Source organism: Strix aluco, unplaced genomic scaffold (genome assembly GCF_031877795.1).
Source record: "Strix aluco isolate bStrAlu1 unplaced genomic scaffold, bStrAlu1.hap1 H_1, whole genome shotgun sequence".
Classification (NCBI taxonomy): domain Eukaryota; kingdom Metazoa; phylum Chordata; class Aves; order Strigiformes; family Strigidae; genus Strix; species Strix aluco.
The window spans coordinates 1,848,144-1,864,991 of NW_027436666.1; the positions used below are offsets into that span (position 1 = coordinate 1,848,144).

The 16,848-nt window shown below is 43.6% G+C and overlaps 2 protein-coding genes across 4 annotated transcripts in view; one reads left to right on the top strand and one right to left on the bottom strand.

The window, feature by feature from the left end:
* The window catches only part of LOC141919135 (calcium-regulated heat stable protein 1-like), a 73,574-nt gene extending 58,841 nt beyond the window's left edge, over positions 1–14,733 (bottom strand). The window contains exons 1-3 of one of the 3 annotated variants that reach the window (XM_074814125.1): positions 14,233–14,733; positions 13,599–13,675; positions 10,449–10,621 (exon numbers count right to left, since the gene is read on the bottom strand). The gene's annotated coding sequence lies outside the window, so the exon portion shown is untranslated. Of the gene's footprint in view, positions 1–10,448; positions 10,622–13,598; positions 13,676–14,232 lie in introns of those variants that run through there. The other 2 variants (XM_074814127.1, XM_074814126.1) reach the window with 2 other exon arrangements.
* LOC141919136 (lipopolysaccharide-induced tumor necrosis factor-alpha factor homolog) lies at positions 854–13,217 on the top strand. The gene is made up of 5 exons (XM_074814130.1): positions 854–924; positions 8,943–9,061; positions 11,287–11,352; positions 12,479–12,638; positions 13,109–13,217. Exons 2-5 carry the CDS (start codon positions 8,956–8,958, stop codon positions 13,215–13,217), a joined length of 441 nt encoding a protein of 146 aa, XP_074670231.1. The 5' UTR covers positions 854–924; positions 8,943–8,955.
* Positions 14,734–16,848: the final 2,115 nt, after the last annotated feature.

The window sequence follows — 16,848 nt, forward strand, 5'->3', positions numbered from 1 at the left end:
GGCCACCGTTACACTTGGAGATGCCAAATCTGTGCATCTGGGGAAGGTGTTTTAGTTTTTGTCTTTGTTTCTCACCATCCAAATATATTTTAATTGGCAATAAATTAAACCAACTTTCCCCAAGTCAAGTCTATTTTGCCCAGTATGGTAATTGATAAGTGACCTTTACCTCAACTGAAGAACAATTCCATCTTATTTTCATCCCCTGTACTGTTGAGGAGGAGACTGACAGTGTTTGAGTGGGCATCCAGCAGTTGGCCAAGGTCAACCCACCACAGAGACAAAGCATCTATTTAACCAAAAGTCCAGTTTAGCTACAAACCTAGTTACCAAGAATATCCTAGCTATAATGTCCATGGTTACCACCTTGCACAGATATATTTGTTGATCTAAGCACAAAAATTTAATTGGTCAGGAATCATTAACTTTGACTTTGATAACAAAATCAAAGAATCATCAACTTTGATAACAAAATATCAGAACCCCATATACAACTGTACTTTTCATCATTTTCTGTGATGGTGTGTATAGAAGCACAATGGCTTAGGTTGTCCTGTTATTCCCATGCTTCTTCTGATTGTCTTCATGTAGCTTTCAGGTTACCATGAAGTAAAATTTCTGGGATATTGGAAAACTATCCGTGAAAAAACTCTGATGCAAGCCTGTCACACAACATTCCTTTTCCTGCAGAGCAGGTGTGAGCAGTAGGCTGGGACTGCTGGTGAACTGGGGTAATTATATACTCTACCCACCTGACTCGCTCGCGTCTTCAACTGGATAAGCTACTGAGGCATGACAGCAGGTCATGTCACTGCTCATGGGTGCTGCTTTCTTTCCTAGACACAGCTGCATTCCAAAGACATGGATGAAGTGATCAACTTTTGAAGCACTTTTGCTCCCCAGATTTACCAGAGCTACCTAAAGGTAAGAGCTTTCAAATTACTTGGGATCAATACTATGTTTACTCCTTAGGAAATAAGGAAAGGGAGGTGGCAAGGACTAAAACAGACAGCTCGAGGAGTATGACAGCTGTGGCTCTTGGTTGTAAATGTTAACTCTTTATGATTAAATTGTCAATCTTTCAAAATCTGCAAGCTCTCTCTGATGTCCCTAAAATCTGGAGGCTAAGACTCTTCTCAGGATATTTTAACTTTCTCCTAGAACAGACCAGAGATGGAAAATAGGAAAACAAGCTTTCTGATAAGGTGAAGATGAGAACAGTAATAAGAATGGAAAGTCAAATGAATGCACCATAGGAAAGCACTTAGCTCATGCATAAAAGCAGGGCACACACACCTGCTTCCTTCAAATGAACGTTTGACTAACATAATAACTTTGTTAAGAGTTGCTAAACCAGGTCCAGATGCTACATGACACATTACTTGAGCAGTTCTATCAGTTTTCAATTGAAGGACAAGTTATAGACATTATTTTTACATGGGTATAAATGAAATGCTGGCTACCCATGTTTCAATGCTGTCAGTAAGGCAATGTTAATCCATAAAAGAATTAAACGAAAAGATGGCAAACATCACATTTTAAGGTAATGATGAAGTGCTGGAAGCAATTGCATAAGACTGCCCTCAATTCCGACAGCTGACAGGAACATGAAAGACAAAATTGTGTCAATAGAGGACAAAGGCTGAATCTAAACTCATCATTTCCTATCTTCTGTTGTTTGCTCAAGCTTTAAGATGAGGCATAACCAAATGTGGACCATGTCACTGCAGAAAGGTCGCAGTGTCTCCCTGATACAGTGTCTCTGTATACAAGAGCTGAGCAAAATCAAGACTAATTTGCTCATCATCACTGTTGCAGAACAGGAACTGAGCCCAACATTTTTCCCCCCCCAGTCCAGGTTAATGCACAAACCACTGGACAATACTTCCTTTTAGTGGTTAGTGCTCTATTTTTTGAATGATAATTAGGGAGGGACAAGTTCTTACACAATCCCAGGGCCCAGTTGTGCTCATCCTTCAGAATAAGGGCCCTTTAAATGTGAGTGAAGTTGGTCATCTGAAAGGAACCAAAGGATTCTACCTCAAACAGTAAATTAAGGAACAAGATTCAAGAGATAGATCTGGTTTGTATCAAAGGTTAAGGCAGAAATCAGTGATGAAGCTTATTCAGTATTTTAATTAATAACTTTGACAGAAATATAGGAGTGGCTAATAAAAAGTATGAATGAAGAAACAAATTATGGAAGCAGAAAATCTATTACACAGAATGAGAAAGCCTAGAGAACTGCTGTGACAGAATTCATATGTATTATAATGCTACAAAGCAGTCCATTTAGAAAATTATATCAGGAATTTCAGCTACAAGCTGGGAGTTCATTAGTACAAAATGACATTGGAGGAGAAAGACCTACTGCTGGTTAACGACAGCATAAATACAAACCATCAGCACGATACGGCTGTGGAAAAGAAAAAAGTGCTACTGGATTATTCTAAAGACAGCATTTCCATTAAATATAAGATGACATTCATACCATTATATAGGCTGAGGACAGAGCTCAAGAAGGATGAATTCACTGTACAGAAATGAGAAGGACTCAGCAAGATTGCTTAGCCCTGTGAAGGAAAGGCTGCACAGACAGAAATGTTCTCTGGGCTGGCTTGGGAGGAGAAGGTTTTTCTATAAAAACATGATGCTGGTACAATAACAAACAGCAATGAACTACCATGAATAATTTTAGGCTCAAAGGTTTGTGAAAGTTTACAGTATTTTGAACTGCTTTAGAGGTGAGAGCAACAGGAGCAGTAAATGTACTAAATTATAGACCGGAGCTGCCTTCATGAAGGAATAACCCGACATAAATGTCTGACCTGGGACAGGACTGGAAGATCCAGGGAGTCCCTGCTTATCCAGCAGTCCACATAGGCAGGGCCAGGCTCCATCTGCATGCACAAGTACTGCGGGTGCCTGCGCAAGCCCAGTAACCAGACAGCCAGCCCTCTGGGCACCCATCACGGCAAATGAACACTGGGTTGCACTCTCGAAAACAAAACAAAAACAACCCCCCAAACCTTCCAAGTCTCTTTGTGTCTGTGTCACCATTTACAATATCATGAAGGAGAAAAGGTTTTCTCCAGAATGGAAAAAGCAAAGAGCTCTTTCTTCCTCAGTAGAGCTCAGTTCACCAACATTTCACTCTTTAGTATATTCTCCCTCCTGATTTTGTGAACAATTGTTATGCTAGTTTTACTCTAAACTTCCATGTAAGCCAGGGGAACCTGGATTACACATAAGTCTCTCTCTTCCCACATGAGAGGAAGAGAAGCAGTATCTACACAATGACTTTCAGGGTTCTGCCCAGCTCCCTGGCTCAATGACATCCTGATGACTTCAACAGATGAACCACCAATTTCTTCCACTGACCACTTCAAGCAGTGACCTTACATATTGGCTAGTGAGTCAGTGCAGTCAACAGACAAGCCAAGGGAACCAGGTGAAGAGTTTGCAAGAAGTACAGTTCATGTTCAGTTGAATCCCCCATAGCTACATCCTCTCCATTTGAGAACGGAAGATGGTAGCCTGATACAGGCTTAAAAGCCAGAATAACTGTAGGATTAACATTAAATTCAGGAGTAAAGAACACGGAATTGGCAGAGCATCCTTTATCTCATTGAAAATGTTGTCTACTTCACACATCCTGAATACGTTTTACTGTCCAACTTTTAATTTGCTGCCAGCAGTCACCTCCTTTATCCTCTATTTTAAGGATAAGAATAAACAAATACCTGAATCCTGCTCCCCAACTCTTTGTTTATCTGTATTAGAGCTGGAGCTATTCCTTCCTGAACATCTGAAAAGCCTCAGCACATTGTGAATGTTGCCATAAACGACCAACTCAGGGCTAAAGGGAAAAAATCTCTCCACTGAGGAATTCAGTGTTTCATTGTTAGCCAAAAAACTAGCATTAATTGCTTCAATAAAGTAAAACAGAGGCACTCCATATTGTTCAAGCCACAGATGTAATTGCATGCCAGCAATGGCATTTTATGGTCACTCTTTAAAATAGCAGAAATTGAACTTGTCTTATAAACACAGCTGGAAGGGCTAAATGCCCAAGAAAACATTAAACTAGTGATGACAGGAGAACAAGAACACATTACAGAAAACAAAGCCTTTGGACTAGTATCCTACAAGCCAACAGATCACTGGTGAAAACTGCTCTATCTCCAAATGTCCATGACATCTGAAGATCAGTTACTATAAAGTTTCAGTGTTAATCTTCCAAAATACAAAACTTTTGAATGTATTACCCTATCTTCTTCAAATACCTGAATCACTTAATGTTTTCTCCTAAAATCCATGTTCCCTTTTTCTGTCTCTGAACCTGCTCTTACTGAAGTCAATGGCAAATCCCACACTGATATCAGCTGGAGCTGGAATGGAGATTAAACACTTTTCCTATAAAGTCACTGCCTCCTGTCCTGCCCAAGATTCTGAATGCCATCCTGGTACATGACGCGATAGCCAAATACGATAACCTCCTGCCAGATGACATGATCCAGCCCTTATTGCCAGCTGTAGAACAGACAGGGCACAGAGACAGCCCTTTGCAACTTTAGTCCCCCTCTCACATATCCAAGCTGTCCCTCCCTTTTCTCCTCTGCTCCCAGAAGTGCTAGGTATTTTATGCTGTTACATCCATATCCAGGTCCTGGGAGTGACTCCACTGCTTCAACTGTAATAGAAGACAGGCCAGTGCCAAGCACTTCTGAAAACTTTTTAGAAACTTCATTTGGAGTCTGCAGTACGAGGCCAACAATTAACATTCTTGCTAAAACAAGCTTCAGTTAAATAAAAAAAAAAATAATTCTGTAAGTCTTGATCAGCTTTCACAGATGTACCACATCATTTTTTTAACTAGGTCAATCTACTTCTGAGGAAGAACTGCAACAGAACAGAATACCAAGGTAAGGGAAATGTTACCTGGACTCTGACACACATACATCTGCCAAATTCCATCTGCCTCCTCTCCTTTTCACACTATAATTTCTGAATCTGAATTGAGAAGAAAGTACTGCAGTGAACTTCTATTTTCAAATGAAAACGTAAATACTTCATTGGCACAGGCTCACAAGACTAAAACAAAGATGTATCAGCACTCAAGTAATGACATTTCTGAAATAACTGTCGAGTAGCTCCCAGTTTGTGTTCTGCTGAGCTGTACCTAGGTCAAAACTGACACGAATCCCACAGGACTCTCCAGGCTCATGAACGCTTCTATTTCAAATACTACAATGTCATCTTTGAAGAAGTGTTTGTGGGAAAAGCGTATTTCCAACGAATTTGAAATCAAACTGGAAAAAGTATTTCTGAAAGGTGAAAAATTATTTACATAGACAGGGCTGTCTCTCTGCCCACCACTGCAAACACGCAGCACCTGAAAAACCTTTCTGAAAAATACCACAAAGAGGGAAGGAGTGTCATCATTCTCTTTGCAAGCATTTGAACCATACATGGGAGGCCAAATAAGAACTCTGTCAGGACTCCTGAAAACACTGTCCACCATGTGTCTCGGTTTCCCCTTTACAAAGCACAAATAGCAGTGCCTGTGACTCTGCAGGCACACGTCAAGCTATTCTCATCTGTGGGATTATTTAGCTAGCAGGGACATTTGGGAGGGAACGTGCAGAGGTGCTGGTGAGAGCTGGAGAGTGGGGCCCTGCTGTGGAATTTTGCAGTTCAGCAGCTTTGCTTGGCTGCATGACAACTGCTCTTCACACCAGAACACAAGTGCCTGGAGCAAATCCAGAGGAAGATGATGGAAACTGCAGTTGCCCATTCTCCCCTAGGATATGTCCTTCCTGGAACATAAAGGCTTTGTCATTTCCACCTTCCTTTCCCTGAACTGGCTCTTTGTGTATATGCCTCAGGGTGTGATTTGCTTTTTTTTTTTTTAATACTAATTTCCACAGGACTCAGTGAGCTTTATTTTCCAGTGCAAACTGATTATACCCTTACATAGAAAAGACTGAGACTTCAGAGGAGAGAAGGCACAGACTTGCTTTGGTGTCCCTGGGACTATACAGATAAACCAAGCCCCCACTTCAGGAGTGCACAAGGGTCTGCTCTGCCCTCACAGAGAACTCCATTTGCTCAGTGTGACTGCAGAGAAGACAACTTACATCACCTCCCCAGCTATTAAGCGTGGGCCTCCTAGATGTTACTGGTTTCTGGAGGGGAGTTTATAGGACATTTTCCTATGCTTCAGGAACTGCTGCCTGATATTTCTTCTTACGACTTTTTCCTACAGGGTTACTAGCACTGTCTGTTCTCTCCCATACCTTCCTATCCAGCAGATAATCACATCTGACAGTCTCTAGCTCTCATCTATAGCAATAACACTTACAAGTTTGGGGGTCACAGCCCCAAGAGCTCTCGGGCATCACAGGCATGGTTGCAACCAAGAACAGAGAGTAACCACTTATAGGCCAAATGAAAGGATCTACCGAGTTGCATAAAACACCCTCGAGAATGCCTTTCCTTGCAGCATTCCGGCCCAGAGGGTATCTAAACCCCTGGTACTTTCTCCCAGGTAGGCTGAAGAAACTCGTGCAGAAGCTGAGGCCCAGCTGCCCATCCAGTTCTCCCAGCTCATCTGCTCTGGGGCAGGTCCTCCCTCACAACACACAGAGCTACTGGCAGCACTATCAGAGGCACATAACAAGACACTGGAAGTGAGCAAACCCAGGGTACCAACTTTATCAACAGCCTATGGTCCACAGCCTCTGTGCTTCCTGGCTCTAGTACATCAAACACAACCCGGTCCAGTGGGACTCCCACACTACTCCTGGCTCTGCTGCTGATTCACTTCTGCATCTCTTGTCCTATAAGACATTTAACTGGGGATATTACACTAATACCTCACTGGGTGGAGCAAGGATTAGTCGGTGTTTGCCTGCATTCAGCTGTTAACTTGCAATGCTCTCACTATGTTAACCATTATTATTCCCTCCTACTCTGTGCCTCATGACAGGCCTTTTGCCTGGACCTATAGTCACTGGATGAAATTCAAAAGCTGTTTCTTCTTTTTCCTGTTTCACAGTGAGTGAAATGAATTCATCAGAAGTGTCACAAACTGACAACACCCAGTATTTAGTACATGGTGTTTAAGTACCAAGACAGCAATAGGCCAAAAACTTGAAGAGACTCCCTATAATTTTGCCCGCTGATCCTTGTGCCAAGGAAACAGCCCTTGATCACCACTGGCTAATGCAATATTGTCTATCATCACACTCCTGAACCCCCAGTTACTATTGACACACTGTCTTTCTTCTCTGTAGATCATTACTCTCCCTTGGCTCTCAGCTTCATCTTGATTCTCATCTTTTTTCTTCTCAGTGGAATCTTCGTGAAGCTTCAATAATGGCCTATTAATACCTCTGACACCCCCAATCACCTGTTTGAGCTTCTTTATAACAAGTATACGAAGGTGTACCTTTCTCCATCCCTCCTCTCCAATCCATACATTAGCAATTTTCTCCAGCATCTTTGGCCTTAACATGGCCAATGCTGTATTTTTCATTTTTTCCCACACCATCCTACCTAGTCCCTTTATTATTCATTCTGCTACCATTTTCTATATCACTTCCCATTCATTCAGATTTGTGAAAATTACATCACTTCTTCCTTAGTAATATTTTCAAATTCCTTCTTTTCTTCCTCCCTAAAAGGACTGATGCTTTAGCTCAGCACTACTAATCCCTCCTCTTTTGATCTCCCCCATACATATTGTCCTCTAACACACCTTAAAAACAGACCTGTTGAGCAGCTTGCCTTGTTCAGCAATTTCTATCCTACTCTGGTTTGACCTCACGTATTCAGGCACCTTGTGCCGACTTGCCAAATGTTACATTTCTCAGTCTCTGTTTACTTAACAATATGACCCCTCACTTTTGCATCACCAGTGTGTAGGCACAGTCCTGATCCAAACCAGGGAAGGCGTCTGAACAGTGACACAGGACATGTAGCTGGAATGCAAGGAGCTATGTGGAGTTACCTAAGCAGCCAGCGAACCTGCACCAAACTAATTTAGCAGCTCCTCACAAACATCTTTGCTCCTCTTTCCCCCCAAACTGCCCTTCCTTGCTGACCTATGCAAAAGCCTGTAACTTTCTTCTGCAAAGGACTCCTGTGGTTAACGTTAGTAGGAAATCAACCAGTTAATACTAGTTCAAGGCACAGCTAGGAATAATTAACATCATTCCATTTACAGTAATACAAACACACATCTCCAGCTGTGTCCTATTACTCCCACTCTCCTTTATTGTGAGGAACAGTTCTTGCTAACACCTGCAAAACACCTATATTTCATGACCTGATCTTGTTCAGAGCCTCAGGCAGCGCAGTCATATTTAATAATGATCTTGCCCAACAAAAGTGTGTCACACTAGTGATGAGACGATAGTTTCACAGTACAAAACTGGTCACAGTAATGGTGATGATAAGGTTGCACAATAACCCGATGAAAGACAGATCCAAATTGCCACTGGTTGCACTGTTGTAGGCTCTGACTTAATGACAGATGAAGGTTTTTCACAGGTGCTCCAAAGCCTGCCCTTCCCCTCCTTGATTATTTTGACAATCCATAGAAAAAAATTAGGTTAACTTTTCTGTAAAGGTAACACTTTCAGTCACGAGTTTACACACTTTGAATGGCGTGTTTTCTGGGGGAACATTTTTAGCTTTCCAGCACAAAGAAGTATGTAAAGATGGTATTTTCTGCTCTCCCATCCCATCTTCCTCATCATGAAGTGTAACAGGAACTGACTGCGCTTCAGTCTATAAAAAAGGCAGAATATGAGAACTGCTGATTTTCCTCTAAGTAAAATCTGAGTGTGAGAACTATGAATTAGAAGCAGGCATTGACAAATACAGGGCACTGAAAGTCACTTACAGTAGATTTTATTTTGCACTACTTTTGGCAGGTAAACTGCGGAGATGCCTAGTGAGAAGGGACGCGTGGAAATTCCTATGATTATGTATGAACCGCACCATGAACCCTACATGCAAGAACCCTCTGCACCAGAGTACTGCAGCCAAGGGGGTAAGCAGAATTCACCAGGAGGGTTTTGGAAAGAGCACCCTCGTGACGGTTGTGTGGCAAACGCTGCTTGGTTTCCAGAGTGTAGCTGAGCGAGCTCATAAAGGACCAAGCTTTGCCAGGACATGATGAGTTTAGAAAGCGTCTGTGCCAGCATACAAAACCCAGGGTTGGGGTAGGCAAGTTGGTAGGATCTCCTAACAGAAACATCACTTAAAATGGCAAAAAATATTTTTGTTTAGTTTTTTAAAAAAACACACATGCTTTATTGGAAAAGGAATTGCAGTAATTGCATTAGGAATATGAAATTGCAATAATTTCATATTCCTAATGAGCAAATGTTCAGCCAGCAAACTTTGTACATGGACAGGCTATGTCTTGCTTAAACTGTAATTTAGTTTTGCAGAGGACGGGCCTTTTCCCAAATGCTCCTGCTGCCCTGAGCTGCCCTCCCTAGATGAGTCAGTTCTGCAGCCAGATTCTATAGGGATGAACCACCTCTACCCATTGCTGTCTCATGGTGAAACGTCATGACTGAAGTGCTGGCAATTCAACTCAACAACTGCAAGCGGGCACCGACAGCTGCTGCTCTGCTGGGTTGGCTTTTTCCCTCTGAAACTAGGCATTGCTCACACGCCTACACCAGTATCTCACAACACTCCTTTGTCTTCTGCCTGTTCGAGCCCACGCTCATTGAAAGACACACTGAGATATCAGTGATTTTACCTTTGTTATCTTCCTGCTATTGAGGAAATTGCCATTCAGACAGGACTGGAGCAGAAACCAGAATGGCAGGTCAGAAGGTGATTAATAAGTCTAGATGTGTCAGTACTGGGCCTCTAAACTTGACTCATTTTCAGAGCATTTTACTCTGATCAGCTCTCTCTCTAAATATTTTTGTCTTCAAGGACCTCTCTGGCCTCCTTCTAAAGTCAGAAGAGCTTGGAAGAGGTTGGAGAGAAAAAGTCTCACTTGTGAGCTACTCAACCGAGGGACAGGCACTCAGCACATCTAACACCAAGTTGCAGGGTCCTGTCCTTGCACAGGAAGCAGGTCCTTCACAAAAACACACCAAGTGATAACTCACTTGTACTAAGCCCGTTCCTTTTCTAGATCAGAAGGAAACTCTTTACTTTTTAATTTTTTACAGAGCTGTTTTACCACAAATAACCCCCCCTCCAAAACAAAAGGAAAACCCAAAAACTAAACACACCACAACCACCATTAAACCCAAATGCCATTGCAAATCTCTCTCACTTTTGGCAAGCCATTCAAGGAAATATTGCTAACATTTTTTCAACTTTGCCACTGTATTTTGTCTCACTCTGGAAAATTCCAGGTTTGTGTCCCATTTTGTACCCCTGTGGGCTTATTCCCTGGTTGGACTCACATTGTTTCTGAAAGGCTCAGTGGTGCAGGTTGGACTCCCACGTCAGGGCTGCTCTGCTTGAGGGTGAGGGCTTCTCTGATGCTGTGTGGCCTTGACCAAACAAGACTTCTCACAGGGACTGTCCTCCTGCTGCAGGCCAGTCTGGTAGTTTGATCCACATCCATGCTAGCTAGCTGTAAAGTTTTATACATGAATTTATTTTGAAAGTATTCATGAATGTATTTTTTAATACATTCATTTATTTAATGCTCAGGTAGGCTGATTGCATTCTTAATTTGTAAGATTAGTAAAAGAACTAAAAAAGCATGAGGTGTCTTAGTCACCAGCTTCCCTTCTCCATAACAAAAGGAAAAAGATCTTTAACTTTTTTCTAGAACAAAGGGTATGATTAAATTACTTGGCTGGAAGCTGAAGGAAGATAAAATTCAGACTAGAAAAAAGGTTCTAAATACTAATAGTAAGGAGAGTAATCACTGAAATTAGTTAGAGGTACTGTGAATCCTTTATCAATGGAGTCCTTAATTTAAGTCCAAATATCAGTCCAATGTTATGCTGGAATAGATGTAGTTACTGCTTTTGTGTTGAAAAAAGGATTTGGTTTCTCGGCTTACATTGTGTAGAAAGTGAGACTAGCTAGTCACTGTGGGCTCTTTTGACTTCAAAAAATATATGAACCAATCCAGTAGCATTTTTATCCTGTCTTGTACTTCACTGAGCCATGTCAGGCCTCCCCTGCGAGGCACCTCCCCACGCAGTTTCTCATCAGACTCCGCACAGGGCTTTCAGGAGGCAGAAGCTGTATGGATTTTCACGTTTTACCCTGTTTTTCTTTGCATAGGGGTTTATGAGTATCCTTCTCCCCCACCTTATTCCTGTCGAGAAACAGCCACCCTTGAGCAACCAGGTAAGTGCCAGGGGACTGTGTTTCTAACAATGTTTGTAGTTCTATGTGCTAAGAAAAGTGAAATGTTTTTAGTTTTAAAATCAACAGAGAAGATGGAGTTTTCCGACCCAATCACAATCTAAGAGGCTAGAAAATTTCCCTAGAAATGTTGAAAGATAAACTGAGAGACTCAGACTTGTTTCTCCAGCATTAGCCAATCTACAGAAGTACCCACTTTTTTTAAAAGCAGCTAGGAGCTACAACTTTCAGAACAAATAATTTCAAGTCCAGTGGATTTTCCTCTTCCTGCTCTAGTCACCTTTATGGAAGTGGAGAAGGTCAAAGGAGACTTTGAGGAAAGGCCTCAAAGAACAGTCAAATAATATCTCTTACAGGAGGGAAGGAGACACATATGTTTTTTAAAATCCCTAAGACCAGAAAGCAATTAAACTCAGATATGTTATATCCTATCTAAAAGCCAATACCTTCCTACTCCTGAAGTTTTGCTTCATGCTACAGTGTCAATGTACCCTTAACTTGTTTTAGGATGCTTAAAACAGTATTTTTTACTGAGAACAGTTCTGAAAAAATACCTTTCATGTACCTACAAGGGGCATGCCCCTCAAGGAGTATGGTAGTCAGCTCCAGACTGAAAAATCATGAGGGAAGCTACAGACTCTACTAACTGGGGACAGCACCAGCATCCAACTGATGACATTTGTATGTTAATTACTTCAATGAATTTCCTTTAACTACTGAGAAGTTGATCCAGGAAGCTCTTCTATATGCTTCAAATCTCTTCTTTAGGGAAAACATGCTTTTTCATATTATTTTCAATATCAGGAGATAAATTCTCAATGTCAGAGTACGCCTGCCAGTGGTGGAGACTGCCTCACTATGGGGATTATCCCACTGGCAATTCCCCGTATATGTCCTTATCTGAGTAAGTACCAGCTGCTAGTAGAAGCAACATACTGGGGTACACAGAACAAGCAGTACAGTGGTTCTTATTAATACACCTGAAATCAATAACAGTAACATAGATCAGCCATGTTAAGAACCTACATTCTCCAATTAAGACTTCATAACTTGTCAAAGATTTCCCGTGCTTCTGATTTTGCTGCTTCTCATTTCCTTTTGAACTCAGTTTACATGGTGTCTCAGCCTCCGATCATCGTAGCAGGAATCTTCTCAAGCAAACCAACATCCACAATATGCCCTTCCTGCCGCCAGCACATCACCACACAGGTCACCTACAGACTGGGCAGACTGTCCTACCTTCTGTGCACCACCTTGTGTATGGTTGGGTAAGCTTTCGTGTATGCTTGGAAGATTTTTCATAGCAGAAGGTTAAAAAGAGTCATTAAAAAAATAAAAAGTTCTAGATAGTGTTTATATAGACAGTTTGCTCTTCTCTACTTGGTAAGAAGTCATTCTGTCCATTCTAGATACAGTCATCATGGCTACAGAGGATGAAAACTTACTAATTTTAACCATGTTATTACTTTTCATAAGACAAGCAAAAATTAGTACAAGATTGCCTACTTCCCTACCGTAATTTAGAATCAAGCTCAGAATCAGACTAACGCATAAGAGGTTAGCAGTGAAGACACTTAATTTTTGGAAGATACTTTAAACATTAGAAGACTTGGTAAAGAACTGGACTCATGCAGTGAAAAGGCAGGCAAAATAAGGCAGAGAAAAAGCACAAGTGTAATCAGCAGAAAGAAAAGTCAGTAAATCATTCCATGCATGTCCATCTCCTCTTTGGGTGTAGGTGCTGTTTTGGATGCTGCTTCGTACCTTTCTTCGTGAGGATCTTCAAGGATGCAGACCATTACTGCCCATGCTGCCAATTTCATATTTATAGATACAAAAGACTATAGAAACATAGTTTATGCAACCAGATGATGTCAAATCTGTTTCTTAATGGCATAAGATTCTACACATAAAACTACTGCTAAGAAACGTATAGGACTAGGGCTAGGTTCTGCAGCTCCCTGGCTGGTGAATCCACCTGGAGTTTACCATCACGTGGTTGGACTGACTTTAAAACAAAAAGCCTCAAAGACTAATTTATAGTGTCACTTGAATTCATCCTCTATTTGAATCGTTGTCCTGAGCTGTGAAATGACCAGCTAGTGAGTACTTCAGTGCTACTACTCCTCCTCTTAAATCTCCAACCCTGCTGGGACACACTCTTCTGAACTTTTCAACCCATCAGTAACCAAAAGGTTTGGACATGCACATTTTAGGGAAGCACTTACCTTCTATGCACTTGAACTGACTGGTCGGGATTTCATTGCTCTCTGCTCTTCTTCATATGGGACCTACCCCTGCAGGGCTGTGGGTGGTACAGCACAGCTGATTATTTATTAATGAAATACTAAGTTATGAGACTGTCTTTACTGTGTTATATATGAGTTAAGAAAATAAACCTGTTATTGTTAATACTGGCAACATATCTCCTGTCTGCATTGCCTGTTGCATCCAGAGCAGAGACGCAGGTCAGACTGGGGCACCTCCTTTACATGAACAAACCAAGAACCAAAGGGCAAATGTATAAAGAAAAATCAGCAAGCGCAGCTTGAAAAAAGTCACCAAAAGCACAACACAAGGCCCTCATTTTACCTCTCTGCCTTCCCACAGGCAGGGCATCATCTCCCAAACAAGGACTTAACTAGGCTTTACACTGTACAGAGAACTCTTCCAGTTTTCATCCAAAGTCACTTGTAAAATCCAATCTCCGTAATTACTTGCCCGGAAGGTGCCTAGACCCTCCTCGGCACTGACAGCAGCAGCACTTGCTGCTGTTCACTGCTGGCTGGAATGATAAACAGGATAGAAAAAAACCCTGTATTTCAACCATTTAACACCAATAATTTCACATTAGTACCGTACCTGTTGTGGGAAACTGGGATGCGTGGCACACGGCACTCGGGCTGCTCCCCCACCGCCGCGGTTTATCGTGGCTGAGGTGCCCTGCCCGCGCGCTGAAGGGTCTGGAGATACCACAGAGCTAAAAGAACTTTCAAAGTTCCCACTTAACCTGACGTTAAGTTTGAGCGCACTCTTTGTTTCAGCGGTTTGGTCAATTTGAGCCGGAAGAAGAAGGGTGTGACCCTAAAGAGCTGTTTAGCAGCCCCAGCATCCCGGGGGTCCTGGAGGCCGCGCTGAGCCGTGGGAGCGGTCTGACAACGCCGGGCCCGTCCCGCCCAGCCCTAAGGGAGCCGCCAGAGGAGCAGCCGGGCGCTACCGGCCGCTCCGCCAGAGCCCGCCCGCGGCCGGGACCCTCCGCGCCGCTCCAGGGAGGGTCGGCGGGCAGCGCGCAGCCCAGAGCCGTTGCTCGTTCTCCCTCCGGAGCAAGGCGCCGCTCCCCCGCGCCCTTCCCGGCAGCTCCCACACACCGTCAGGGACACCCCGCACCCTCAGAGCCCACCGGGCCGCAGCGCGCCGCAGCGCCCCCTCCGCGCGTCCGGGCCGGGCCGGGCGGCGGAGGGAGACACACACAGCGCGCGCCGCCCTGCCCGCGCCCGCCCCCTCGCGGGGCTCGAGGCGCGCTCCCGCCGCCCGCCCCGGCCCGCCCCGCCCCGCTGAGGGCGGCGGCAGCGCTCGGCGAGGAGCGGGGCACACCACGGCCTTCCCGCACCGGCGGTCCCCACCGCCCAGCCAGCTCCAGCGGCCCGGAGCTCGCCGTCAACACAAACAGCGTCCGTTGAGCTGGGAGCACGTTTTAAAATGGCCTTAGCTAACCTAGGCCAGGCCTGTGCAGGGCCTGCTTCTTCAAGTCTGGCACAGACTCACAGAATCATCAAGGTTGGAAAGGACCTTGAAGATCCTCCAGTCCAGCCATGAACCTCACACTGACAGTGCCCAACTACACCAGATCCCTCAGCACTAGGTCAATCCTACTCTTAAACCCCTCCAGGGATGGGGATTCCACCACCTCCCTGGGCAGCCCATTCCAACGCCTGACAACCTGTTCTGGAAAGAAATGCTTCCTAAGAGCCAGTCTAAACCTTCCCTGGCACAACCTGAGGCCATTACCTCTTGTCCTATCGCTTGTTACTTGGTTCAAGAGTACAAGATGTGAAAAAAGTACACCTGTGAGTAAAAACTGTTGAGCAGCTCTTTTCGAGGCAAATCAAACCAAGGCACAGAGCGTGTGCTAGAGCAGGCGGCTGGCCTCTCAGCCTGGCAGACCCCACCAACTGAACCCATATTGCTCCACTGAAGAGGAGAACAGCAAAGCCAAGAGATACTGCTGAAAACTCTTGCTAGAAACCAAGCAGAAACTCGTTTTTTAGAGCCAGCGCAGTGTGATGCAGCGTTCCACACATCTCCAGCTGTAAGGCCCAAATTGATGCTGATCAGCATCACTGAGCCTGAATCAGGACCTGGTGCCAGAAGGATCCCATTAACAAACCTGGCCTTCCTCAGGGCCTGGGCACAGCGGGTGGCCAAAGCAAGTCACTTGGAAACAAACTGCCCTTTATCTGTGTTTGAAGTATTTTTATATTTTATAGATGTAGAAACTCACAACCCCTAAGAGGAATACAGGCTTGGTAGCGCAATTTCTCGAGTGAGGCGTTTCTATAAAGGAGCTTTTACGATGCCTCCAGAGCCCTGCATGAAGCCCCGAGCCCACACCCCAAAGCCTTCTCAGCCCTGTGGTGCGACAAAGGCAACTCCGGGAGCAGCTGCCCCAACTTCCACTCGGTACCCAGGTCAGTAACTCTACATCCTCTGGTGTCCCAACCTTCTTTGACTGAATGGAAAATAATACCACAACAATTAAATCCACAAGCAGCCATGTAGACGTCAGCCCAACAGGTTTCATGCTGTTTCACGTATTTTTTAAAATGTTAACATTTTTCTCCGTTTTAAAATCTGGCTGTGAAACAGCAAGCTTTGCTGTTAAGTAGTGGTAAACAACACATCAAGCCGGTAACATTTAGGAAGAAAGGTGCAAAAACCAAAACCACATGAGTATGTACATAACAAAGAAATTATATTATTTAAGATGTGTAGGAGACATTTAACAGAAGTACTTAGAGCATTTTTACACCAGCATTTGGAGGCACAATAGTTTACACAAGTATTTCATGAAAAATAAAGGATTCCAGCTACCGCCTGAGGCTTAGCAAATTTAATTTCCTGCCACGCTTGGTACACGTCTAACTTCAACATCATCTGGGTCAGAAATGAAGTTGAACACAGATTTGAAGCCAGATTCAGGCATATTACAAGTGAACATTTGCCCCTTTTTCTGACCCTGAAGACCAGGCTGGTGTGTAAGTGACACCACAGTGCTCTCACACCAAACACTGGCACTCTCCACCTCAATATCCAAATGCTTGTTTAGTTTGTTTGAGAAAAAACAAGAGTTCAAAACCCGGAAATTGCCACAGAAGTCAGCATTTACCTTCTGGCCAGCTCTCCCTATGCTATGAATGTCACTCTTGACACATAATTTGGCTGAATTTTGCAAAATTTATCTCTTTGATCTAACCAAAA